The sequence below is a fragment of the Eleutherodactylus coqui genome, chromosome 4, assembly GCF_035609145.1.
Source record: "Eleutherodactylus coqui strain aEleCoq1 chromosome 4, aEleCoq1.hap1, whole genome shotgun sequence".
Taxonomy (NCBI): Eukaryota; Metazoa; Chordata; class Amphibia; order Anura; family Eleutherodactylidae; genus Eleutherodactylus; species Eleutherodactylus coqui.
In genome coordinates, this window is record NC_089840.1 from 270,479,898 (window position 1) to 270,506,500 (window position 26,603).

The window sequence follows — 26,603 nt, forward strand, 5'->3', positions numbered from 1 at the left end:
CTGGACAGCATGAAATATATTCTTCTGTGCCTAGAGGTGTTTCATACATGATGGTTGGGCTTGTCTGACTTTTCATAATTCTAACATTTATGAAAAAGAAAAACCCCTTTCATTAAGCCTTTATTTATGGCACTATATTTAAAAGTCGTAGTCTGAGAAGAATCAGCAAAAGGCAATTAGAATAGCACTTTCTCAAAGTAGATACAGATGTAGCAGCGCCATCCTCGAAGGATGGTGCAGTATGTTTCTGGCATAGACCGCGAGGCGCCGCTAAACTATTTGCGTAGCGTTGCCATTATTTGAATAAGTTGTGACTCATTAGCTCAGCAGCCTCCTAATGTGAAGTGTGTTAGCAGTACTAGATCTGTATGTTTCGTAGCACTTCCCAAATTAAATACCAATTTGGGGCAGTTACATATAGAACTGCTAAAATTAACTAAGATCAAAGCCAAAAGACAGCAGAGAGAAGGCGGGGAAGATGGCGTTATTAGTGACCCAATGTCCGCTTTCTTAAATTCAATCTCTAAATTGAAAGTCAACAATAGACCATCTGCGGTCAGCTACAGCTCACCGAATGTTAGTGACACCTGAAAAAAATGTATTTCAAAAACACAGTAAAATATCACAATCCTTCTCAATGTAAACAAAAGCGGGAGTTGAAAAGGTTTTTTGTACAAATACATTTTAGTGGCTTTTTCCATTTTGCAGACATTTTTGAAGCTTTAAGAAGAAAAAATGTATATCATTAAATTCCAAAAAGTGACCCCGTACTCAGGTTGCATGCTGCAAAGCAGTTCAACAATATTGAATAGGAGAGGATTCCTCCTAAGCGTGGACATGTACTTTAGGTAACAGCCAACAGCTTACATTCCCTGAAGGTGAACTCCCACCAACATAGGTTACAGGTTTTTGAAACAATACCAGGGGGGAAAAAAAAGATAGAAAGCCTAGCATTAGGATTTTTTTTTTCACTACAAGGAAAGAAGAAATAAAAAAAGACTTCCATGGCTTCCGGCATGTGTTTGACACTCACGTGGGTTTTAAAAGCTCTGCACATTTACAATCAATGCTGAACTATTCTGTTGGTTCAGTTTTATACACAATCCAATCTATAGTTCTAAAAACACTCATTGTCAGGAAAAATCAAGCCCTTAGGAGTTGTTTTGCTGCAAAACTCGGCATGCAGTTACATCCCATGCAAATGACTAAGAGATGTGATGTGATTAGATGACCAGTCTTGTCACTCTTGATCTATAAAGGGGTTACTTGTAGGTATTGACCTTTTTCTGCTTGTGTAGAGCTGGTTATCCATTATAAATGTCTCTATGAAGCCATTGAAGAGATTTCACCCCGTTATCAGAGTTTGAGAGGGGCGCATTATTGGAATGAGAGAAGCTGGATGGTCATATCGACAAATTGCCCGTCAACTGGGCCATTCTGATCAGAATGTTAAGACAAGTGGATGTGTGAGGGCACACACACACGGTGACTGTCTCAGGGCGTCTTCAACAGCCCACCAGCAGAGAAGGTCATCTGACAAGAACTGTTTTGTTGCCCACCATCCAGAGACACCATTACAGGTCCCTGTGTCTGTCAGAACCATTTCCAAAGTAATTTACTGAAGGACATTTAGTCGCACTGTGCTCTTTACATGTACGGCCTTTGACACCCGTCCACTGTCACCTTTGTTTGCAGTGGTGTTGTGAACAAGAAAACTGGATTGTTATGGTGTGGAACTGGGAGGACTTCAGCGACTTATCCAGGTTTAGTTTGGGCACAGACAACGACTGCTTTTGTGTCTGGAGACCCAAGGGCGGCCCCTTAATCCTGCCTTTGTTGTGGAGCGGCACACTGCCCTCTGCTGGAGTGATGGCCTAGGGGGCCATCGCATACAACAGTCGGTCCCCCCTAGTAGTGTTACGAGGGACAATGACAGCTCAGCAATACATGTTCAGGGCATAATGCAGTCACATGCGTTGCTTCCCATGGCAGAGCTTCCAAGAGGCATATTCCAGCAGGAGAATGCTTGTTTACACACAGCAAATGTGTTATAGGAAGCCTCCACGATATTGTCACACTCCCTTGGCCTGCCAGGTTGCCAGATTTATCGCTAACAGAATATGAATGGGACCATCAGGAATGCCAACTTCGACAGCCTACGAGTTTGTACGATCTCTAGGCTTCATTATAGCAAACGTTATCCAATATGCCGCAGGATACCATACGGCTCCTGTATGCCTCCATGCTTGCTCATAATCACATCTTGGATCCATGCTAGAGGTGGCCCAACAGGGCACTAGAGCCTCCATGCCCACCCGTATAATATCTTACGCCCATGCTAGAGGCGGCCCAACAGGGTACTAGAGCTTTCATGACCCCAGTATCAAATCTTGGATCCACACTAGAGGTAGCCTAGCAGGTAACTACAGCCTCCATTCCTGCCCCTATCACATCTTGGATCCACATTAGAGATGGTCCAGCATAGCACTGGAGTCTCCACTCCCACCCGTATCCCATCCTGCATCCAAGCTAGAGGAGATACAACAGGGTACTAGAGCCTCCCATCAAGTGTTCAGTTTTCCTTTTGCTCTGATCTTGTAATCAATGTTACAATCACACAACACGTTTCATTCGATTCCGACAACTCCTTCTAGGTGCTTGATTTTTTTTTACAGTAAGTGTACATGAACAGGTCATATGGCATGTACTTTAAAAGAAAGAATAAGATGTGTGGACGGTTCTTGGCAATGAAATCTTAACGGTCTACACAATGCATACACTACGACTACCCCTCGTTTCTATCCATGTTTATTTCCACAAAAGGTGCCATACCAAAGTTGTACTGTATCACCTTCATGACCGCGCACATCTTCATGGATTCCATTAAAGACTGCACACGAAATCATGCAGCTGGACATAGAACCAACAAATAGGAGTTTTTTTTTTCCCACCTTAACTTTTTTTTTAAAGGTTTCTCCTTGATCTCATCTGTTCACATAGAACTCATTGAGAGCACTGAAAGTCGTATACATCAATATAGCAGCGATGCTGCTGCCTCAAATGGTTTAAGAGATCAATTAGACAGTTGTCATCAGATGGAGCTGGGTCTAATTAGACTACACAACCCACAATATTTATTCCATTTCGGATGTGCCATTCCCTTTACATAGACAGCACAATCCCAACTGTACCAACTGGCATTTGTCAGGGCAGGTTTCCCTTGTAAGGTTGTGTCCACAATACCCCGTTGGTAACATTATTTATGTCTAACATTGCTTGGAGGTTCCAATGCAAAATACATTTTTAATGCCCACTTTTTCTGTGATGCCACTGTAATGAAAAGCTTAGTCAGCTACAGTTTTAAGTACATTAGAAATTAAGTCATTAAAGAGGTTGTCGATGTAGATTTTTTTCTAGCAGCTTGCCATTGATAAAATGAGAAGCAGTCCTTATACGCCTTCTCCCCACAAGAGATAGCAAAGCCGCTTTGATTAATATCCTGCTGTCAGCACAGACTGGGAGTCATATCATCACTTCAGCCACTCAGAGGCTGTAGCATCACCGCTCAAAGCCTGGGAGCCATGGTTCCAGGAATTCGGAACAGGGACGCTGTGGCCTCTGATTGGCTGCGGCAACCACATGACATCTGGTCTGTGCCGAGAGTCGGAACATCATCAGAGCTGCTCCACCGATTCCCAGGAAGAGAAGACGCAAATATTGCTTCATTTGTTATTGCATGCATAGCCATTTAATATATATTTCAGAAAATGCCTTTAAGTCATAAAACATTCCCGTGTTCAGGACCAACACACATATAATGTTTGATATTCCAGTCACCCTTACATTTTGGGTCTACGTTACCTTTCTATTGGAGTGCATGTACACACAACCCTACGGCAGAATACAACAACATGAAATCTAACATTTATGGGAGCTTACCAAGTGGGTAAAGTGCTACATTAGAACTACTGGGTCTACAAACAGTTGCTTTGAAGGGGTATTCCCATCTCAGACTTTTATGGCATATTAACAGGAGATGGGACCCACAGCTATCTCAAGAACGGAGCCCAATCACCTCCTTTTTGACTATATGCGATGGGCGGTTATATAAAAGCCGAGTGGGCTGTTCTATGCAGATTCCTAACTCCTCTAGATGTGAAAGGGAGTTACAGAATCAGCGTAGCTTGCTGGGTTTCCGTAACTCTCCTTCAATTCTATGGGAGTTCCATACTCCTGGCTGCGGTATACAGATGGAATACCCCTTTAACGTTAAGTCACTCCTATACAGTGTGCATAGAGCAGTAAGATGTCCAGCTGCATTACCGTGCTCCTAGTCGCGGCTGTGGGAAAGCGGGGGTCCCAGTGAGGAGTCCCACAAAGATCTCACATATATCACAGTTGATAAGCAAAAAATATGTTGTGCGTGAAATACCCCCTTAAGCCTTCACAGGGACAGATTACAGAAACAGAGGCGGGTCTATTGTCAACGGAATTCAAGCAAACACATCAGTCCCATAGAGACAATATTATCGATAACGCAGACAGAGCCCTCTCAGTACAATTCTGAGTGACCAAGCAAACAGCGAAATATGCCAGTTACATAAAAACACTTTTTTTTGGAAAACATGAAAGAACAGAGAATTTTATTTTTTTCACAACAAATTTATTAGAAGAATAGTGGTTTTGAAAAGTCTAGCATCCAGTGAAAACTACCATACACAACATTACAGCTGGGAATGTATTTTTTTTTGTAGTTTTTAAAATGACATGGTCAAATAATACAATGGAACTATTAAATTTTTTTTTTTACACATGCAAGACGACAGAATCAGCGCTTTCAACATACAATGTCGAAAAAAATTAATAAAATGAACCACATGGATTTTTTTTTAAAGTTTAAAAGTACTTATCACATACATTAAAGACATATCTTATTTAGTCCAGTCAAAATCAGAACTGCAATAAAAAAAAAAAAAATTATGTAGTGCAATCAAACAAAAAGAAAAAAAAAGTAATCGTGATCATAAGTGCTCTACTACATAAGACATTGATCATAGCAAAAACAAAAAGTTAAAAATCACACGGTACAAAAAAAAGAGAAAAAAAATCTGTAAATAAATATAAACTACAGTACAAGAGAAATATTAAATTATACAATTCTGTCAAACTGTAAACAGCATATTGAAATGAGGTCAATAAGTGTGTATGAGGGGGTTCCTGTTTAGACGCAGGTTATCCAATTACCATAAATTAAATATAGAGAGAAACAAAAACAAAAAAAGTAGTCATTACGCAGAATAGAATTTCTGTATTATCTTAGTAAATGTGGATAATCGGGGCTTGCTATTAAAGGGGTAACTTGAGGACTAACCATTTGTTAGCCTGTAGTGGCAAATGAATATGCTGTTCAACTCCGTCCAAATGGTTTCTCATTTGGACCTTTCCAAAGGAGCAAACGCAGTTGAAGACTCAAGTTACTTTTGATTATTCTTACACTTTCTTAAGATCTATGTTCTTGTTTCTTTAAAGAAATAATAAAAAAAAAAAAAACAGGAACCCCCGTGCTCTCTGTTCAGTAGTAACTGAATATACAGAATGCCACTATAAGTATCTGAGGCACTGTGTGCTGAGGAGTTAATATGCAGCTTTTTAGAAACCGTTTGGCTGAGTCATACCTGGATACCTGAAGAAGTGAGTTTTTATTTTTTTATTTTTAAACTTGACATTCATCAAGGATGTGCTACAAGCACGTCAAAAAGGAAAGAAAAAAAGAACTAAATCAAAATAGAAATCACTGCTAAAATTTAAGTATAGCGTACAAGTACCTGAATCAAGTGAGTAGTGAGTCGAGTGTCCCTGAGGGTTTTAAGCAGTGTGTACATATGTTGATATCCTAAGTTATACATTTTAGCCTAAAAGCAAGAGGAAAAAAAAAAACCAAAAAGAAGCAATCCCAGAAATCCCACCAAGCAGAGGCTACAAGTTATACAAGAAACATTAATGTCTATTTTGTACAAGGGTTTTCTCTTCCGCGCAGCAGTGAACTGCTGTACAAAACTTCCCATTGGTCGCCTTAAACACACGGGAGTCCGATAAAACATTTACTTTAAAAAGTATATAAACATTTATACGCTGAAAAAGGATCAGTTTACAATCAAATGCATTCATGAGCTAGAAATACTTCTGCAACCGCTGGTAGAATGACACAAGTCTACTCGTTACAGAAATGAGAAATCCAAAACGCAGGAATTTCACCCCTTCATGTGCATTAAACAGCAAAGATTTAGTTCTCATCAGAATTTTTTTAAAAGTATTTTTTTAACCAAAGTACGGAGATATTAAGTGTAATTTGGTATAAAAAAGGTCAGTGCCACTCAAGGCCCTTACTAGTATACTGGGCGAGATACTTTTATCTTAGTTACAACGTAATATCGAAGGGCGACTACAAACAGGTTGAAGCCAAGTTGGGTATTCAGTACGGAAAATATACAATGCAGGTCAGTGGGCGTTCTTCCACGGCCGGCCCCACAGAAAAGTTTGTAAGTCAGTCGCACGCAGTGCAACCGGAAATAAACCGCTACCGTTACCCACTGACAGCCGGGGAAAGGGTCTGGATAAATATGGCATACAACATAAACGCAGTTTAAAGTACACCGGAAAGTTTGGGGTAATCGCATGGATAAGCATGCCCTCTCTTTGTGCACAATATTAGGATATTACATTGGAGGCTCGGACTTCCCCACAGAACTCTTATGAAGGAGGAGGACTACATTAGCTGAAGTAATGCTATTGGATATTCCCTAACCGGGAGGGGGGGGCACCCTAGCAAATTAAGAAGAATACTTTACTCAAATTTACACTTTTACATAGTAACATAGGATGTAAGGCCGAATGAAGACGATGTCCATCTAGTTCAGCCTGCTTAACCTCCTTGTTGATCCAGAGGAAAAAAACCCCAAGGGCAGAAGCCAATTAGCCCTTTACGGGGAAAAATTTCTTCCCGACTCCCTTTTCGGGAGGTTCAGATATGTGCTGCCCGAAACGGTGAGGGACTTCACTCCTCCTATAAAAAGGAGAAACCCACGGTGAAAATCCACAGCAGGAATCAGCATGCTGCAGAGCAGGTCAAAGTTCTGCTGCGGCTTGTCTTTCTGCAGCGTGTGGGGTTTCTTGAAATCCCTTCCACGCTGCTTGTGCTGTAAAAGAACGCAGATTTGCTGCTTTAAGCCCACAGCATTCCTGCAATGTCTGAACACGCCCATAGGCTGCAGTCAGACAAGCGATCTTTTTCACGCATGTATAGGCGGGGGGGGGGAAGGAAATCGCACATCACGTGTAGAAAAAAATTGCGTGACCTCGTGCATTTGCACTTGTGTGTTCTATCTTTTGCAGGTGCGATTTTGTAGCGCATGTAAGAATTGGACATGTGACCGCTTTCATTGGAAAGCATTGGTTCTATTGGAGCCGATTCTAATTTACGCCTATACATGCGCAAACTTAGAAGAAAAAAAAATGCCCGTCCGACTGCACCCTTCTAGTGATGCGGTAAAAAATAACATCGCAACATTTTTCAAGGAACATAATTAGTAGTTTATGTTACCAAATGGCATCTAAACATTTCTACATATTAAAGGAGTCATTTAAATTAGAAGACAAAATTAACTAGGCATAAAAACTAATAGTAGTCCAACTAAGGGGTTAACTACACTGCTGTAAATTGTGTTGACATTCGTAATAAGGAAGGGGGGCCCAGCCCGATTCCTGAGCATCATAGTAGCATAGGTAGCTCGGAGTTTGGGTTGGAGACAGTTGGTCAGGCTTGGACACATTTCCATATGTAAAACAGAGCTAAAATATGGCAGTTGGGTTAACCCCTTAAAGAGGACCCGTCATGTCAGCTCTCTCCTGCTCCCCTGGATGGAATCTGAATTTCAGTGACAATGTATCAGGTGGGCGGTTCCTACAGCAGACAGTCAATCAACGATAACGTCACCTAAGGATGGTGAAGAGTTGGGACCGCCCACTTGACACATTCACTGCTAGGAGAAATGAAACAAAGAGGAGCCTTAATGAGAAATCGGAGGGAGTAGAAGGAAAAAGACTTCGGCCCTTATTTATGAATGTTTCCGACAGATTTGTGTCTAAAACTGCGCCATAATTAAGGCACACAGTTTTAGGCAAATTTACAAGTAGTCTGCATCAAAAGGGAAAGTGGGCGTGGCAAGCAATTTATGAAACGCTACCAGAAAATATTGCTAAAAAGTGGTGCTAATAAAACTTGCTGTAAGAGAAGAGACATTTGGCGCATGCCTGTTTTGGCACAAGTCCAACTACATGGGTAGGGTGCTCTTTTATTTGCCTCAATTTTTTGTTCTATTATGAATAATTTTGACGGTTGATTCATTAGTTTATATTAGTAGATGATGAAGAATTAAATTGTAGGAGCAAAACATTTAACAATGCAAACTGGAGACATTTTGGCTCACATCGCAGTATTATGTGGAAATTGGTGTATTTTGCGGTGCAAGATAAACTACCGTATATACCGGCGTATAAGACGACTTTTGAACCCCGAAAAATCTGCTCTGCAGTCGGGGGTCGTCTTATGCGCCGGTAATACAAAAAAAAAAAAAGTGTAAAAAAAAAATTTTTTATTACTCACCTCCCACGGCGTTCTGTCGTGCTCCGGCAGGATGTCGCTCGCTCCGGCAGGCTGTCGCTCGCTCCTCGTCCCCGCCGCAGCATAGCTTTCTGAATGCGGGGCTTGAAATCCCCGCTTCCAGAAAGCTAATACACACGCCGGCAGCCATGACAGCATTGAATGGCTGTGATTGGCTAAAGCACACGTGGCTTCAGCCAATCACACTATTCAATGACATCATTGAATGGCTGTGATTGGCTGAAGGCGCACGTGTTAGCAATCACACCCATTCAATGATGTCATTGAATAGTGTGATTGGCTGAAGCCACGTGTGCTTTAGCCAATCACAGCCATTCAATGATGTCATGGCTGCCGGCGTGTGTATTAGCTTTCTGGAAGCGGGGATTTCAAGCCCCACATTCAGAAAGCTATGCTGCGCCGGGGACGAGGAGCGAGCGACAGCCTGCCGGAGCGAGCGACATCCTGCCGGAGAGCGACAGAACGCCGTGGGAGGTGAGTAATAAAATTTTTTTTTTTTTCTCCACTGAATACCGGCGTATAAGGTGACAGTTGGGGGGTCGTCTTATACGCCCCGTCGCCTTATACGCCGGTATATACGGTACATGGATATGTTTATTTATTCTTGATTTTGCCCCATTTTAAGGGTTAGGAAAAAATAAATAAAATCAGCAACTAGACGGCCGACTAATTTCTTTTTATATTCGTAAATAAACCAGAATTTAATTTGTACAAAATCACTGGGGCAGAGGGATCCAATCTAACTTCAGGAATCTGGATGGTGAGTCTAGAATTTTGAACTCATAACTAGAGATCTGAATCCAGAACTTGCAATTTTTTTTTAAAAACCTAGAACCTGAACCTAGTATGCAGAGCCTGAATTGAGAATTCCCAGCCTTAGGTCTGGAATCCAAAGCCTAAGTGAAAATTTACAATATGAACCCCTGAATTTTTCTAAAATTACCTAGAACCAAACCCAGATTCTACAGATGCATTCTAGAATAGTTATCTGGAATGCAAAACTAGAGCCTGCAACTTGTATCTAGAATCTGATTTTTAGAACCTGTGTCCAACAGTGCCATCTGTCCAGTGATAACAATGCAAATAAACCTCTCCGGCACTGTAGTCCTTGATATATACCTCTTGGTCCCCTGATGATAACAGACTGGTTGCATTTTAATGAAAATCTGGTACCCCTTTGGGAAATAATGGCAAGGTTTGGATTAAGACATTAATAGGACTTTGGTATTATATAGACCATTTACCTACTCAAAGTACACGAACTATTGACTATTGAGGGGTGAAACTTGATTTGGGGGCAGGGCATGTGCTATTGACTCGGTTCTGCTCTAAGTCTACAGCTAAAACTTCCGGATTTCCCATTTAACCCCTGGTTTAAGAATTAGGATTAGGTTGGTATCTGCTTGATATTTATCTGTATGATGGTCCTGAGCTCATATGTGTTTTAGTTCATCATCATTACGTTTTAAGGATCCTACCAGTGAAGATTAAGAATTTAATTTGTGGTGCAAAACACTTTGGGATACAAATGGGCACGTTTTTGGTGCATCGCTCCTTTATTTTGTGAAGAGTAAATTGTGTCAAATTCACAAGTCTGTGCGCCGCTTTTGTAAATTTGGCACAATTTAAGGCGGTTGAGTTCTAAAAGGAATTGGTGCCATATATGCCAGTGTTCATAAATAAGGGCCGTTGTTGGATTTAACAGGACCGTGGCGGCAAAGCTAAACAGCCGGCCCGCTAACAGAGGATAGGACATGACGGGGCCTCTAAAGGCAGCTTTCACACATCACACTATTACATTGAATGGGATTAATGCAAACCCTGTTCACCTAATCGTACTGTAACTCTTCCCTCTGATGTGTGAACGCACCCCTAAGCCGTTTAGCTTCGACTTAACAAAAACACAACCCAAAAAAACAATCTAGACTAGTAAGATCAATTATGTATTACAGCAGTGAGGAATTAATATATATTAGTGCTGAAATAGAAAAAGTGCTAATGAGCTCCCTCCTCTACTCAACAGGGATGCCAAGTGCTAAATTTACCTAAACAAAAAAACAAAAGAAAAAACAAAAAAACAAAACAAAAAACCCCACAGCATCTAGGAAACGTGCTTTCGTAAAATGCCAGACAAGCTAGCGTTACCCCCCCCCCCCTTCCCCACACACTTCTTGTGCACATGGTAGAAATCTGCATTAATAGAGCGATTCAGCCTAAATTTAAAGTCTCACCCCTCACCCGTTTTTCAAAATGAGTACGAAGATTATAAACACTTTACATAAGCTTAGCGTAACAAGCTGCAATCTAGTATATAGACTTTTTTTGGCAAATACACCTGTAAGCACATCTAGCGTTGGTCCACTGACAGAATCTGTAGCAAGGAAAAAAAAGAAAACCCCTAAAGGCTAAATACCCAATAGTCGGTAACCAAGAGGATGAGCGGATGCGGTAATACTTACATGCTAGACAATTCAGTGACACAGCAATACATTCCCTCGCCTGCATATGGCTCTGTCGTAAAAACGGCTTTATTGAAATTGCACTGCTTTCTCCCTTAGCAAGAGATTTAGTTTTTTTTTTCATTTTTATTTTTTAAAACAACTCCATTACTTGTTCACTCCGACTAAAGCTAACCTACGAGTTTAAAAATAAAGTTAAACTTTGAGGTATGGAATTTATTTGTACATAAAAATAATTCGATTTAGTGATCGTTAAAATAAAAAAAAAAGTGACACCGTACAGAACCCAAAAATATTTACAGCCGGTAAAAGTGGTCGACGACTGAAACTAAATACCCACAATACTCCTGTTGTACGAGAATGAAGAACAAAAAAACACTCCTACAAAAGGCATAGTAGGTATTGCAAAAGTATATACTCACAGTTCACAGATAAGATGGCAAAACCTGATGGAGAATTAAGTCATACCAAGTTGAATATGAAGACATATCAAAAAGCAGAGTATGAACAACGATGTACTCGAAAAGAGGTATTTCATGTTCCAAAATGGTCTTGTTTTAACAGTAAGCCAGGCTCGTGCTTCACTTAGGAATCACTTAAAAAAGGTCAAAAAGGTAGATTTTGTTGTAGTGAAAAACTATATAATCCGAGTGGGTCTATTATGGCTCAGAGTAATCATTTAAAAACCCTTTCCACTGTTGCCGTTTCATTGCATATTTCAGTCACACTGATTAATCAGTGTCAAAACTAGAAGGATATTCTTTTTAGGAGGAGGAGGGGGGGGGGGGGATATATAGTGAAATACTTCTTTGTAATGCGGATAGCATGACACACAGCAAGTGAATTGCATTTGCGCAATTGGTTTATAAAAGCCAAGTCTGTTCTGGAACAAACAGACTTGTCTGCATGACTCCCAACAGCTGAGCGTTGTGGTGGCGGACGCGCCCACGGACATACTACTAGTGTTAGAAACAAGGTGCACCTGAATATTAAGACTGAAACTTTACAAAATCTACAAGATAAAATATAACTCTCTGGAAATAAATCAGCAGCTTTTTCTTCTTTTTAAAGGGGTTATGAAATATTAAAAAGGGACCATGACGAGTCATGAGGTTGTGAAAATTTCTTAAAAGTCTCTGCATTTTTTTTCTTAAAGTGACCAATATATTAGCATAAGGGTTACAAACCCTTTCGCCTTGTTTAAAGGGCCACTCCACTGATTTTTTTTTTCTCATTCATTATGTAACTAGTCATTGTGACCGCATGGGAATTACTCGTCTCTAGGTTTTCTCAAGAGTTACTATTTCAGTCACCAGAACTTCCTGTATGATGAAATAATGCGGACTGTGCTACACAGGCTCTTCACAAGGGGACAGAAACTCTTATTAGTTACTGCTGATTATACAGCTGCTGTCACACAGTTATAATGAAGGAGATCATAGCGCAGCCTCCTGACTGTATATTTATGGTCTTTAGTGTATTACTGGCTCAATCTAGTCCTGTGATACCGTGCTGAAGAATTACAGGTGTGCTAGATCAGCAAACGGGAAGAAGAAAAGAAGGGTGAAAGGCTAAAAATAAATCGAGATATGTCTGATAAGTATCAGACAGGAGGCTGCACTGCAAGAAAGTGAACGTAATATACACAGGACTTTAGACAAAATCAGGTGAGGGGTGCAGTAATGGCAAAAGAGGTTTTCCCTGGAGTGGCCCTTTAAAAGCACCAGCTGTACGAAAACAAAATGGCCATGGTGACCAGTTCTTGTGCTGTTTTGGTACACGTGATCATAAGACAATCATGTGGCGCAAGGATTGTTTTCAGAGACATCTCGTTACCATAGCGTTATAATATACATTCAACAAGCTTGAGAGGGGGGAACCATTCTAACAAGAAATGGGCTGGGTTTTTAGGTTATTTGCAGCTACTTTATGAAGAAAAGGAACTTTAGGTCCTGTAAAAGGCCTTTTTAATTTTACCTCCCCAAAATAGTAAGCGCCATTTTATTTTGCAAATTGAATTAGTGCTTAAAAGGTTTTCATGCGTCTGCAAAATCAGAACAAGTGCCCTGCGAATAGGCGCTTGCCTTCTCGAAAACAACTCTCCCGCAAAGTTAGTTTACCTGAAAGTTTGGTTTCAGATTCTAGTGGAATGCTCATAAACTGACAAGATGCAATACAATCGTCATGTCACAGGTTAGGTGGTGTTAAAAAGGTTCAACATGTTTGGTAGATAGAATATGTTAGAAAAAAAAAAAATCAGACGCCAACAACCTATTTACAAAGCCTATTCTAAACTCCGAGCACCAGACGTATCACCTGTACAGTAAAAGGTAGGCACACTATTTCACAAGGGCTCGATTGTCAGAGCTAAACGTGTAGCTGGCAGTGACTCAACCAGGTAAAGACGGCCTCAGGTATGGAGCTGGTTTTAAATGCATTTAGGAAATGAAATCATTTGAGTAGCTTTCTGTATCGCTTTGGCTACAAGACAGAACTTTAAGATGAGAAATATGCTAAAATGTTTAAAGGAGTTGTCTGGTTGTAAGCTATTGATGGCTTACTCCCTCTGCCGATGAGATGTTCACTGGCCCGCTGCATTTGTGTGCTGAACTGAATTCTGCAGGAAGCAGACAGCCCCATTCTTACTGTAGTGGCCAGGCTTGGCATTGCAGGCCAAGTTCCAATTAAAATGAATGTTGTTGAAATCTGCCAGTCAGGCAGCCCCCTACAACGATGCCACTGACAAGAGGTCCATACCACGTGACCCGATGTCCGAGTTAGGCCGGAAGTGGAGGTGCCAACGCCGCTGGACTGTATTTGAGCATCTTAACAAAGTACAAGAAAATAAATTACATTGAAGGGATTTTCCTAATCTTACAAAGTCATGGCATATCACTAAGATTGAAGATGTCGTGGCTCTGCTTTAGCCTTCAGTTTCCCTACACAGCAAAACCCCGACCACCCACTGTGCAGACAACTTCAGCATGGCCGGATTTAGATGAATGGGGCTGTGCTCTATTTCCCAACATAGCCGAATTGCCACTATGCAGGTAAAATTTAGAAAGCGATGAGGGGCTAAACCAGCACAATAGCCCCTTCATTCTTACCATCAGCTGGAGTCCCAGAAGTCAGACTTACCGATCTGTCATCACTAAGATGAGAAATCCTTTAAATGTAACTACACTATTATGCTTTCTCTTTAACCCCTAATGACCAGCCTATTATGTGCCTTAAAGCGACCCTCCTGTCTGGAGAAACAGATGACTGCAGCAGCTTCTCTGACTGCCTAATTCACACTGTGTATTAATTAGTAAGCATCATTAGTCTAAGACACTACACCGGCTTGGCTCATCTAGCGCTGCCCACGTGAGCAGTGCCGGCCAGTCAGATCAGCATGCAGACTCTTAGACTACCGATGTATACTAATATACAGTGTGCATCACACAGTCAGAAAAGCGGTTCGGCCATCTTTGTTTCTCCAGGCCTGAAGGCACATTTTAAAGGGCAAAAGCGATTTTCATCATTACATTGCAAGAGCCATAAGTTATTGACATAGCATAGGATAGCTTGCTTCTTTGGAGGGAGCTGTATTTTTTAATGGCAACACACTGGGGGTTCATAGAATGTGTTAGATAAGGTTTATGCATTTTTTGGAAGGGAGATGGAAAAGAAATTCTGCAATTTTTTGGAGGGCTTCATTTTTACAGCATTCACCATTTAGTAAAAATAACATTAACTTTCTTATCTGAATCAGAACAATTACTGCGATACAAAGTTTATTTACATTTATTTATTTAAAGGGAAAAACAATTGCTTTTGCGTCGCCAAATTCTAAAACCCATAACCTTTATATTTTTTCGTCAAAGGAGCTATGTGAGGTCTTGTTTTCTGCAGGGAGAGTTAGTTTTAATTGGTATAAGTTTTAAGACTTAAAATTGCTTTTTAGTACATTTTTGGGAGGCAAACAAAAGAAAAATAGCAATTCTGGCATGAATTAAAAAAAATAAATTAAATCATTTTTACAGTGTTTACCATGTGAGCTAAATAATAAAATATGTTAATTGTCTAAATTGTTACAAAACATGGCAACACTGATCATGCGTTGTTTTTTTTTTTTTTACTTTTTTGTATCTTCTCCATTTAAAAGGGTGTTTTATGGGGAAAAATTATAGTTTTTTTTTTAATTAAAAACTTCATTTAACTTTTTCTTTTGCAGACTATATTTTAGTCCATCAAGAGGGACTTGAAGATATAATTGTTAATTCACTAGGATAGTACACTGCATTACTTATGTAGTGCATTCTACTAAGCGTATGACAGAAGCCTATTAGGCTCTGCTGTAGGTGGGGGTCTAATAGGCTGAATTATATGACAGCCATGGAGGTCTTTGTCAGGGTATTGGCTGGGGTGCCGATGGGCGACAGAAGGACCCCCCTTCCTGTCATCTGCTTAAATTCTGCAGTTGCTATTTATCATGGCTTGTAAGTGGTTAAACTGCCAGAATCTGAGGTTTCTCCTCTCCTGGCAGTTACAGTAGGAGCCTGGCTGTCAGTAGTCAGCCAAGACACCACCTTAAAAGGATTGGCCATCACTAAAAAGGTAAAAAAAACAAAACTTGGTACCTTTTCATAGACCTTTCAAAAGAATAAAAAAACCTATACTCCAAGTTGAGTATAGTTCAAGTTCACATGAGGCATCCTCGATTATCTCTAGACATAGTTTGCCATACAATATTTTATTTTTGGAAGCTTCCGCAAGAATACATGACAAGCCTTACCGGCCTCTAGTTAAAAAGTATTCATTGCCAAATGAATTTGTATCCGTGAACCCCAACAGAATGGACCAGTGGTTCTGGAAACAGTCTTGAATTAAGGAAATCTTAGAAGGGGTACTATGCATGTCAGTCAAAAACTTCTTAAGATGCAATCAACGTCCCATTTGGACAGGACAACAGCAAGAGCACTGACGTCACCGCTAGGTTGTTAGCGCTTGTGCAGAGTGTTTAGATAGGCAGATCACCGCTGGAATCTCGCTCAGTGCTGCACATTCCATGCAAAGCGCTGAGAGGGGAGTGTTTACATTCAGCGAGAAGTCAGCAATGATTTCCATGCTGGTTCAAAGTGAGCGACCAATGAACTGTACACTGCTCATTCAGACGTGCCGATTATTGCGCAAATTCGTTTGTTCAAACGAATTTTGTGCGATGATCGCCCCGTGTAAATGGCCCTTAAGTGAGCGTAAGCTGATACAAGTAACACGGCCGGTGTCTTGTTATAGAACCCCTTTAAAATTTTAAAGCATCGGCATGAGGTGAAAGTTGTGCCTACCTTTTATGTAGGATACGATTAAACATAAAAAATACGCAACTACACAGATCATTAAAAAAGCCAGCAAACAATTCATCCTTGCTAACACTGCAGTGCAGCGATCACGTGGCAAGCTAAGCTGCCCATATTGTAAGTATAAACCTATTTTACATTTATCACTGCATCTAAGTATAAAGCAGAACAACTGAAGAGAAAATTAAAAATAAGCAGTGTTAATAAGAGGTTTTATAAATGGTGCAAATCAATCTTTGCAGAGCATGTTTGGTGCAAAAACAAGTTCATAGTGGAGTGTCTTAAAAAATGCATGGAGAGCACAGGAAAAAAAAAAAGAGAAAAAAGTAGAAAAGTACAAAACTGTGTGGTTTGTGGAGGGCTTCTAAAGAAGTTACCTGAAGAGACCATAAAGGCTGCATTCTGTGCACCTTACTTCACCGGACAATGATTGACTATCAGCTTACACAATGACTATTATACAGTAAAAATCAATCCTAGCGAAACGCGCTAGACCCAAGGAGTGCCCTTCATTCCTGAAATCTGAGGAGTAATGAGGTTGTACTGTTAGGAAACAATATGCACCAGATAATATCGGAGTAGTTCGAAGTGTGTGTGAGACCCCCGACACCTACAATGGAGAAACCACGCAGTTTAGCAACTAGAAATCAAGTGAAAATGTACATATCTGTATAGTAACCGTGTTAATTCCAGAACGCTGAGGACTCTGCAAAACCAACACCTCCAGAAAAACAGGAGCGCTAGTCTTATGATAAGGCTACTTCTTCTAAAGTCAAAACAGAAAAAAACCCTACCATCACGTTGCCACACAGACTTAGTGTTGACCTGGCAATTGGTATAGTTTGAAGGTAGTGTGTACAATATCCTCCCTGTAAATAGAATGGCAGGTAAGCCAAGATTGGGGAAAGGGGGGGTAGGAAAAGCAGTGTAGTGTAATGCAATCTATCGAAACCTACAGAAGAATATTTAAGTCCATCTTCAGTTGCAATGAAATATTTTCAATGGTCATTGCTGGAGTGTGAAGTATATATATATATGTGTTCTGACACATACAAGAAATATTCCACGAGGAAAGAAAAAAAAAAAACAAAAACACGCACACCCGTTCAGATGCCTCCATGTCTCCTGTGGGAACAGGACGGACACTGCCCTGCTCTGGAGAATCTTTAAACTTAAGAAATGTAAAGCTCTAGTAACACCCTCTCCCCTGTAGGTCAGAAAGCGTACTGCCGTAAGGCCTACCCATGCCCACGTTTTGTGCTCTTTGCACACCGCCACTCTAAAACTAAAGCCTTTTTCTTTTTGCATTCTCCGAAAAAAAAGGTAACAACCTTCCAAAAATTACATGAGGTACATTCAATTTTTCAGAAATCATCATTTTGGCATAAAACACTTAAAAAAAAAAAAAAAGAATAAAAAAAAAAAAATCAAGACTTCTAGGAAATGAAGTGTTTAAATATCTTTAGACTGCTTTCTTATTTTAATCCCCCTAGACATTGGTAAGTATATATTTAAGTAACTCCTGAATTATTTTTTTTGTTTGTTTTTTTTGTCTTTTTTTTTTTTAAAGTGGACTTGTGTTCAAAAATTTTTTTTTTCAAAATATACATCAAGAACGCGATACATGCAGGCTCAATACTAACGAGTCCGTATTCACATGTATAGGTTCTCTTGTTGAGGTAACAATTCGATATTGAAAATAAAAAGCATGCGTAAAGGCCAAATAAAGTATTCAAGGGTTGTCACTGGGCGTGAGTGAGGAATTGACAGATCTGCCTGATTCGGAGCACAGAGTTTGCACCTGTAAGAGGTCTGTTAGGAAACTGCCTTAAAAGTTTCACAATAAGTTAAGCAGGTGTAAAGTGTGCTGTGCGTCATGAGGCAGAAGTGCTTTGCCCAGTTTGCTTACAACTCGTTTCCTACACTTAGGACTTTACGACATGCCTATTCATCTTTAGATTCGTTTGCACTTGGCGATGCTTCCACCTCTTCCTGAGGTTCCAGTTCACTTTTTACTGCCACGTCTTGTTCTTCCAACCTCATTAGTTTCAGCTTTTTCTTTGGAGGGTTTTTTAATGTGCCTAACCTCTCTTTGACTTTGTACTCCAGTGTGCTATGAGGAATCCCGTAAATGCTTTGCGCTTTGGAGACACTCATTTTGCCGTTCATGACGACGGCAATGGCTTCCTCCAATATCTCACTGTTATATTGTCTGTATCTCCCTCTTTTTTTCCTTGGTTGTTTAGAGCCAGGGTCTCCTTCTTGATCTGAGGTGGAATATGGCTGTCCAGAGGTAGACTGCTCAACATCTGAGCTCCAGGAATCAGTGGTAGTATCCAATAAATTCCTTCGATTTTGCTTTGGAAGGATAGTCCTTAATTTTTTGCTAAGTGCACTCTCAGTTTGTGAACCCATAACCAAAGAGTTGTAATTGTAAAGATCCCCGCTGCGGGACTCCCAAGACAAATCCATGCCGCGGACCTGTGGAATTTTTAGATCAACTGGAGAAGAAAGGGCCAATTCCTTTTTAATTTCGTGTTTGCTTTGGGAATTTTTTGGAAAAGCGTTTGCATTTTCTGTGAGAACAGGCAGGTCACTGATGTTGCTGAGTGCGCCATTACCCCTATATTTCACACGGCCAAAATTTAATTCATAGTGCGGTTTTGCCCAAGAAGCTTCCCTGGATAAGATCAAATGTTGTCCTTGATTCTGCAGTCCAGGCGAGCCATGGCTGGCAGATGCTGAAAACTTTCTGCTATGCAATTCCTCGCTAATCTGCAAGGAGCGAGCCAATGGCACTTTTAGAGGTGTGGAGTGGCCATAAGTTTCCCTGGTTGCATCCAGCAAACTTCTCGGAGGCACCCCATCACCACTGCGCAGAAGTCCATCTGGACGGTGCAGGCTGGGTCTCCCAGGTCGCCTAATTGGATGGAAGGAAACTGATGTGAGCAGAACTTGCACAGGTAGGGAGGGATGGGTGAATGGGGCCACTCCTTTATTAGAAGGCCTTGCTTGGGTAACATCACTTTTTTTTTGTATTCTAACATTATCTCAGCATCAGTTTAACACACACAAAAAAAAAGTTCACAGAAAATAAAATAAAAAATTTTGTGGGCAACAAAAAAAAATTAAAAATAAAAATAAGCTGCAACTTGATCTTTGGCTGGGTTCACAAATTCTTGTAGATTAAAAAGGAAAAAAGAAAACAAAAAGGTCTTGCGCAACAGTCTGTGAGTAGCACTTTAGTTATCACTAAGGTTGGTGGTGGTCAATCCCTTTAGGTGTATACACAAGTGATTTATGTGACGTTACCACTAAACAAGTACAGTAATAAAAGAGTAAGCCACTTGGTACATAATGCAATCGACAAAATAAAAAAGCAGTAAAAAAACAGTGCCGGCTGCTCACATCATTATACAGATAATAGAGAACATCAAGAAAAGCCCAAGACAACGTGGCGGAGACGGTTTTAAATAATCAGTAAATTTGTCTTCTCAAGGCTGAAATAAGAGAAAAAATGGCCTCACAAGTAGAATTTTACACAGCAACGTGTGCTTTCGTAAGGTTGACTAATATGCACTAAGCGGGTCTACAATTTTGGCAAAGCACAAAAACACCCAACAGATATGAATGTACATGTCAGGTTTCAGAGCGTTACGGAGTCAGACCATTTTTCCCCTTGAAAGAACAGATTTGATAGGTGACAAGAGGCATGATTTGGATGGTGATTGATTACAGATTTAAAAAGACATGATTTCAAAACATTGGAATGCAAGATACATATTTTGTTAGGAGGGTAAAAAAAAAAAAAAAATAGCATAAAAGACACTTCCTACAGTTGCTTTTAAAAACGCAATTATGTGCTGTCTCGTTTTATGAATCCCAAAACACTCAGCTGAACTATAAAGACTAGTAAGTAGTAATTGAATTTAATGTAATGCAGCTGGAGCTATAAAACCTGTACAAATGCATTATAAACTGATAATGGATTATGAGAAAAAAAATAGAAAGGTCACTCACACTAAATATGCTGGAATGAGAATGCAGGGATAATGTTCTGAATTTAGACGTTATGAAGCCACAAACATTTGCTAAATGGTTAAAAGCATCATAGTCCCTTTCATAACGAAAACAAGTGGTAGGGGGGAAAAAAAATGGAAAAAATGTAACTACACATACTAAAAATTGTTTAGGCAATACACATTAGCATACACATAGCCATAAATCTACTATTTCAAAGCCGTGTTTGCCTTCCATAACAACCCGTCCAATCCTTTTCAGTGATACTCTGAAATCTTGCAGGTTTATGTCAAATTGGTTGTACAATGAATGGAAACGAAGTATCGGATTTCATGAACACAACACTAATTTAAAGAGTGGATTTCATTGCTTTAAAAAGGATGGAAGGTATAATCACTTTAGGTTTTGAAACAGATTATGATCACGCAAGTGCAATTAAAAGAATATACAGTACATGATGATTCGATGATGCTTACCCATTCCCTATAGTGTTTGAGGTACTTGGAGAAATTGAGGAATTTGGGCTTCCAGAAGAAGGACTCTTTTTAGTGGACAAGTCAAGCACTCCATCTGCTGAAATAGAGCAAGGCAAACAACATTTACTACTTGCTTGATTACAATATGTAAGGCCAAAATTATATGATGTAAAGAATTAAGGCCCATTTACATGCAAAGACAATCTATTGAAGGATTAAAAGATTGATTAGCTTCATTTGCATGTAAATGAGCTTCTAGGAGCTGCTTGCAGGACACAGCAGGTGGTCTGAGCTCTGCAATCAGCTCCATTGTTAACTCATAGGCTATCAGCTGAATACAATGTAATCAGTGCTCCTGTGCAGAACACAGCGTGTGGTCCCTGTTATCTCCTCTTCCACTGAAGAATGGATTTTAAACTCACCTAAAAATCATCGCTCAGCCTAAGAGTGAAAGATGGAAGCATTTACACGATTATCGCTCAAAAACCATAGTTTGAACTATTTTTGAGCGATAATCGTTGCATGTAAATGGGGCTTAAGTCATTGCAAGAAAGTCTGGTTTTGCATTACATTTTGTGAAACCAGCATTGGTGCCATCCTCCATGGGGATGGAAAGTGGATAGGGGAAGCATACGTGAGACGGCGAGCTCTTTGGTCTCCGTCTCATGTTTTACATCCCAGTCAGTCTTTTTCATCCAGTATAAAAAGACTAGTAGAGAGTAAAATTATGTGAGATGGAGAACAAAGAGGTCACCAGCTCAAAAACTCCCAACTATGGTGCAGTCCAGGTTCAGTCACAGTTTTCTGCATGGAGGTTAAAACCCAAGGACAGCAGAAATAATTCTGGACGAACAGGTTTTATCTTGGGGTATAGTCTGACCACCTTGACACCATCACAGGAACTTTTGGGAAGACTTCCGCAACTGTCTAACAAAAAAAACTGCCTTAGCTTCCCAAAGCAACCAATGACAGTGTAGCTTTCATTTTATATTCTGCTCAAGTAAAATGAAAGCTGAGCTCTGAATGGTTGCTAAGACAGTTTTTCTTTTAGACAGTTTCATAAATCTGCTCCCTCATCCCCTAATTACTTTTTAATACTCCTTATCTGGTTGACCTCACATAAAGGCTTATTTCTGGATAAAGCAACTTAATAACAACAACCGAGAACAGACCTCCCACTGTCAATGCCTTAGAGTTCATGATCAACGTTGATCGTGACGCAAAGGGTTTACAGAGGGGGCGTGAACTCCCTCTGTGACATCATCAGTCCGTGGAGATATCGCAGAGGAATGACAGGTTGCCATTTCCTGGCGTCTGGCTCTGTTGTGGCAAACGATCGCTAGCAATAGCAATAATTCATTGCAGCACAGATGCACTGCAAAATATTATGATCGCAAGCATACAATCGCAAAGTCAAGTCCCCTACAGGGACATAAGAGATGTGTAAAAGAAAAAACATTTTTCACTCATTTTCCCCCTCTTTAAAAAAAAAAAAAAGGAAAAAACTGCCAAAGTGCTTATTTTATTAATTTAGCTTCCCAAAAACATGCAATAGAAGTGATAAAAAAGTAGTATGTACCCTAATTTCGTACCAATAAAACCTACAGCTTGTCACAGAAAAAAAAAAAAATAACAAGCCCTCACAGAGCTCCATTGATGGAAAAATATAAGAGTTACGGGACTGAATGCAGAGATGAAGAAAACAATAATAAATTAAAAGAAAAAAAGTTTTTACCGTGCAAAAGTGAAAAAAACCTTAAAAAATAATTAAAAATGTAATTTTGGTATGGTTCTAATTGTACAACGAGCGTAAAAGATTTATTGTCATGTATGCTGCATAGATAGATAGATATGAGATAGATAGATAGATAGATATGAGATAGATAGATAGATAGATATGAGATAGATAGATAGATAGATATGAGATAGATAGATAGATAGATATGAGAGAGATAGATAGATAGATATGAGAGAGATAGATAGATAGATATGAGAGAGATAGATAGATAGATATGAGATAGATATGAGATAGATATGAGATAGATATGAGATAGATATGAGATAGATATGAGATAGATATGAGATAGATATGAGATAGATATGAGATAGATATGAGATAGATATGAGATAGATATGAGATAGATATGAGATAGATAGATAGATAGATAGATAGATAGATAGATAGATAGATAGATAGATAGATAGATAGATAGATAGATAGATAGATATGAGAGAGATAGATATGAGATAGATATGAGATAGATATGAGATAGATATGAGATAGATAGATAGAGGCAGAATTGGAGCATTTTTTCCTCCGCGCTCTCTAAAACAAGTTAGTAAAAGTTATACAATGTATTATGTGTACCCCAAAAATTTAATCATTAAAAACTACAGATATTTTAGATTTTATTTTAGGCGTCTTTTTTCATATACTTAGCTAACTCCACAGTTGTTTTTGCCAAGTCTCAGCTATGAAGTAATGCAACAGTTTACAACTCTCCCTTATTCTGGACCTCCGCATGTGACATCTCAGTTGCAGTAATTTCTGTGACAAAATCCATTCCACACATCTGAATGAGAATTTTATAAACCCCTTATTCAGACATATCGAACGGCCCCAATCAAACTCGCCATGCGTGAACCTACCGTCAAAGAGAACTACTAGTCCTGGACATTCAGATTTGTTCATGTCCCACTAAACCTGAAGCGCAGTTGCTGAAATAACGTGTTCTGTAGTGTTGTATTCTAGTTAGGCAACCAGAACTTTGAGGAAGCCCAATTAGCAATAAAACCAGACACTTGTGAACTAAAGACGCTGGTGTTTTTTGAAGACAAAGTGTTAATATATTGTGGTAAAAACACGAACACCACCACACATAAATTTACCTTGCTCACAGGGCTCTTCCGAATGGGGCCTCTTGACAGTGAGGTCTAATGGAGAATCTTGGTCAGCCATCAGAAGCTTGCTAAGCACAGGATTTTGGGTAGTGGCTGGGGGAGGTGAACTTTGTCCAGAGGGTGATTTCGGCAAGCTTTGGTTCTTTGTGCTGTTGGGCGGGCTGGAATCCTGAGTAGAGCTATTCTTTGAGGTATATTCAGCAGCAAACTGTCTAATCATTCGCTGCATGATCTCACGAGCAACTAGGGGTATATTAGGATCAGAGATCCTAGGACTATCTGGATTGATGGTAGGGTGTTGGAAGAAAAAAGAAAAGAAGAAAAAAAGAATATAATCGTAAGTTTTGTTTTAAACTACATGTTTTACTAAGCATAACTACTAAAGTAAATTACGTTATGCAATTCTATACGTTACTTGTAGGGCAATTGGTACAACGCATGATAATACAAATAGGTTCCACATTGTTAGTTCTATCAGGCCCAATGGTCAATTTACTTGGACTGGCAATGATGAATGCGTGGCTAGAAAAAACAACTTAAAAAGCTATAGAGTTATCTATAGGTAGTCTAATAAAATTTGTCTTGCATTACTTGACTGTTTGGTTCAAGCCAAATCGGTACCATGCTGTCGGCTTGGATCTACTTAAAAGGAGTTGTCCGAGTTATATATAAGGGATCTCAAGGAGTCCAACCCCCTACCCAACCCACATGATGTAAAATAACAAAGCAAATGATATCCCCCTCCCCGCTGGTCTCCATGATTTGAGCATGATGGAGTCTAGACACATTAAAGTTAAAAGGGTTAAGTCAAGTTTAAAACTTATCCACTGCCACTCTGTTCATATGGGGACTCCTATTGTTGTGATTGATTGGTAGGGTCTGACCAGACACTTGAATAAAGCCCCATTTAGACTGGATGAATGCCAGGGAAAACGATGCTGACACTCGTCCCCGCACATACTAGCTCTCGTGCTGCTGCACAGGAGCTAGTATCGTGGCTCACAGCTGGGAGGCTGCAGGAGATTGCTCTCCTCGCGCTCCCCCGCCCTTCTCCATTGACTTAACATAGCGACTGTTCAACACTGAACGTCTGGTATTTGCTGCATAAACGATGGACGATGAGCTGATCGCTCAGAGTAAATAGCAGCCATTCAGTACTGAACGGCCACTATGGTAAATCAAGGGCAGGGGAGTGCGAGGAGAAAAATCTCCTGCAGCCTTCCAGCTGGCCGCTCTGTGAGCGAGCCAGCGCTACTAGCTCCCGTGCAATAGCATGGGAGCGAGGACACAGGGACGAGTGTCGTGCATAGCTTGCCCAACATTCGTCCCGTCTAAATGGACCTTAAGGGATGAGTTTTGATCTTGGCACAACCCCTTTTAGTTTGCTCCAAATAGGGTTTCTGTTTGCCTTTACAACTTTTTTTTTTTTTTTTTTAAAGTAACAATAATAAAGCAAGCGCTATCTTGACCACATAAAGGGTGAATGCACAAGGGGAGCGGTGAGTATTAAAAAAAACACAAAAAACAACAACATCCCTCGACTCCCTAAACAGCAACATAATTTAGTTTATGGTGCTGTTTGCAGAGGATTGGTTCACTTTAAAAAAACTTCTGCTTAGCTGTTCTAAATAAAACTCATAATGCCAGTAAGAACAAAGACTAATACAAGCAGGTTTAGAGACAAGAAAATAATGTCTATTCATAAACACCACAAACCTTTCTTGTAAAAGACTGCATTGATGAATTCTTCTGCTTGCCTTTCTAGCCGAATTATCTTTGCTTGCTCTTGTTTCAAGAAGTTTTCTTGGCCAGGTTCATTAATTGGTTTATGAAAGCCAGCTAAATGCTCCTAAAAGGAACAAATATAATGGCTTAATAGGAACGCCATGTCCGCTGTAGGCATGTACATTAAAACACAGCTACTTTCCAAAAGCAGGCAAACATGCGAGTCAGTCGACAAATGGTCTACTTAGATGTGTAACTCTTCACCCCCTTAGCGGAGGGGTGTAAAATCCTCAATGTGACAATTGATAAAGTGGAGGATAATCTGAACAAATGTCTCTGCATCATTAGGGGGAGGGACAGCGATGACAAATGTATTCTTCTTCCTAATGTCACCTAAAGCTTCCCCCTCACTCTTCCCCTACACTTCCTGAACTAGGAGGTAAAGAACAACTTTCTATTCTGCTAGGACACCAAAAAATAATGCTGTGATCAGAATATCGCACTTACAGCTTTCATCACTTCAAAGCAAACATTCAGTGCTTTAATGTGATAAATAGGGATCTAAAGTCGTGATGCGTTGAAGGTGTTGGCAGTGTAAGGGTTAACTTGTGTAAAGAAATCTTAACATGAAAGTTATATTTCCGTTACTGTTGTCTGTCTATGTTGGGCTAGAACTTCAGACACTGTAAGGGCGGGCTGTCACGGGTGTAACTTCATTGCGTAGTACGCTGTGAATGGAGTCGAGGAAAGTACGTTGATTTTCATTGATCCGCTCAGACGAGCGGCTTTTTAATTGCGTATGATACACACGCAAAAAAAGAATACATCCTGTTCTAATTTACTGCGCATGATAGAGCCCTATTGTTTTCTATGGGCATGTAATAAAATACAGTACATATGCAATTACATTGCATATATATGCAATGTCACTAAGCGACAGTTCGGGAAGTTTAAAAAAAAAAAGAAAGAAACAAGTCAGACTGCGCATGAATGCATGCGTGAG

At 40.0% G+C, this 26,603-nt stretch overlaps 1 protein-coding gene across 3 annotated transcripts in view; it reads right to left on the reverse strand.

Annotated features, from left to right (window-relative positions):
* The window catches only part of LCOR (ligand dependent nuclear receptor corepressor), a 66,800-nt gene that overhangs the window by 10,531 nt on the left and 29,666 nt on the right, over positions 1 to 26,603 (reverse strand). The window contains exons 4-7 of one of the 3 annotated variants that reach the window (XM_066601331.1): positions 25,592 to 25,724; positions 23,864 to 24,154; positions 20,975 to 21,071; positions 18,115 to 19,398 (exon numbers count right to left, since the gene is read on the reverse strand). In XM_066601331.1, coding sequence (XP_066457428.1) covers positions 18,423 to 19,398; positions 20,975 to 21,071; positions 23,864 to 24,154; positions 25,592 to 25,724 — 1,497 coding nt within the window. In that variant the 3' untranslated portion in view covers positions 18,115 to 18,422. Of the gene's footprint in view, positions 1 to 18,114; positions 19,399 to 20,974; positions 21,072 to 23,863; positions 24,155 to 25,591; positions 25,725 to 26,603 lie in introns of those variants that run through there. The other 2 variants (XM_066601329.1, XM_066601330.1) reach the window with 2 other exon arrangements.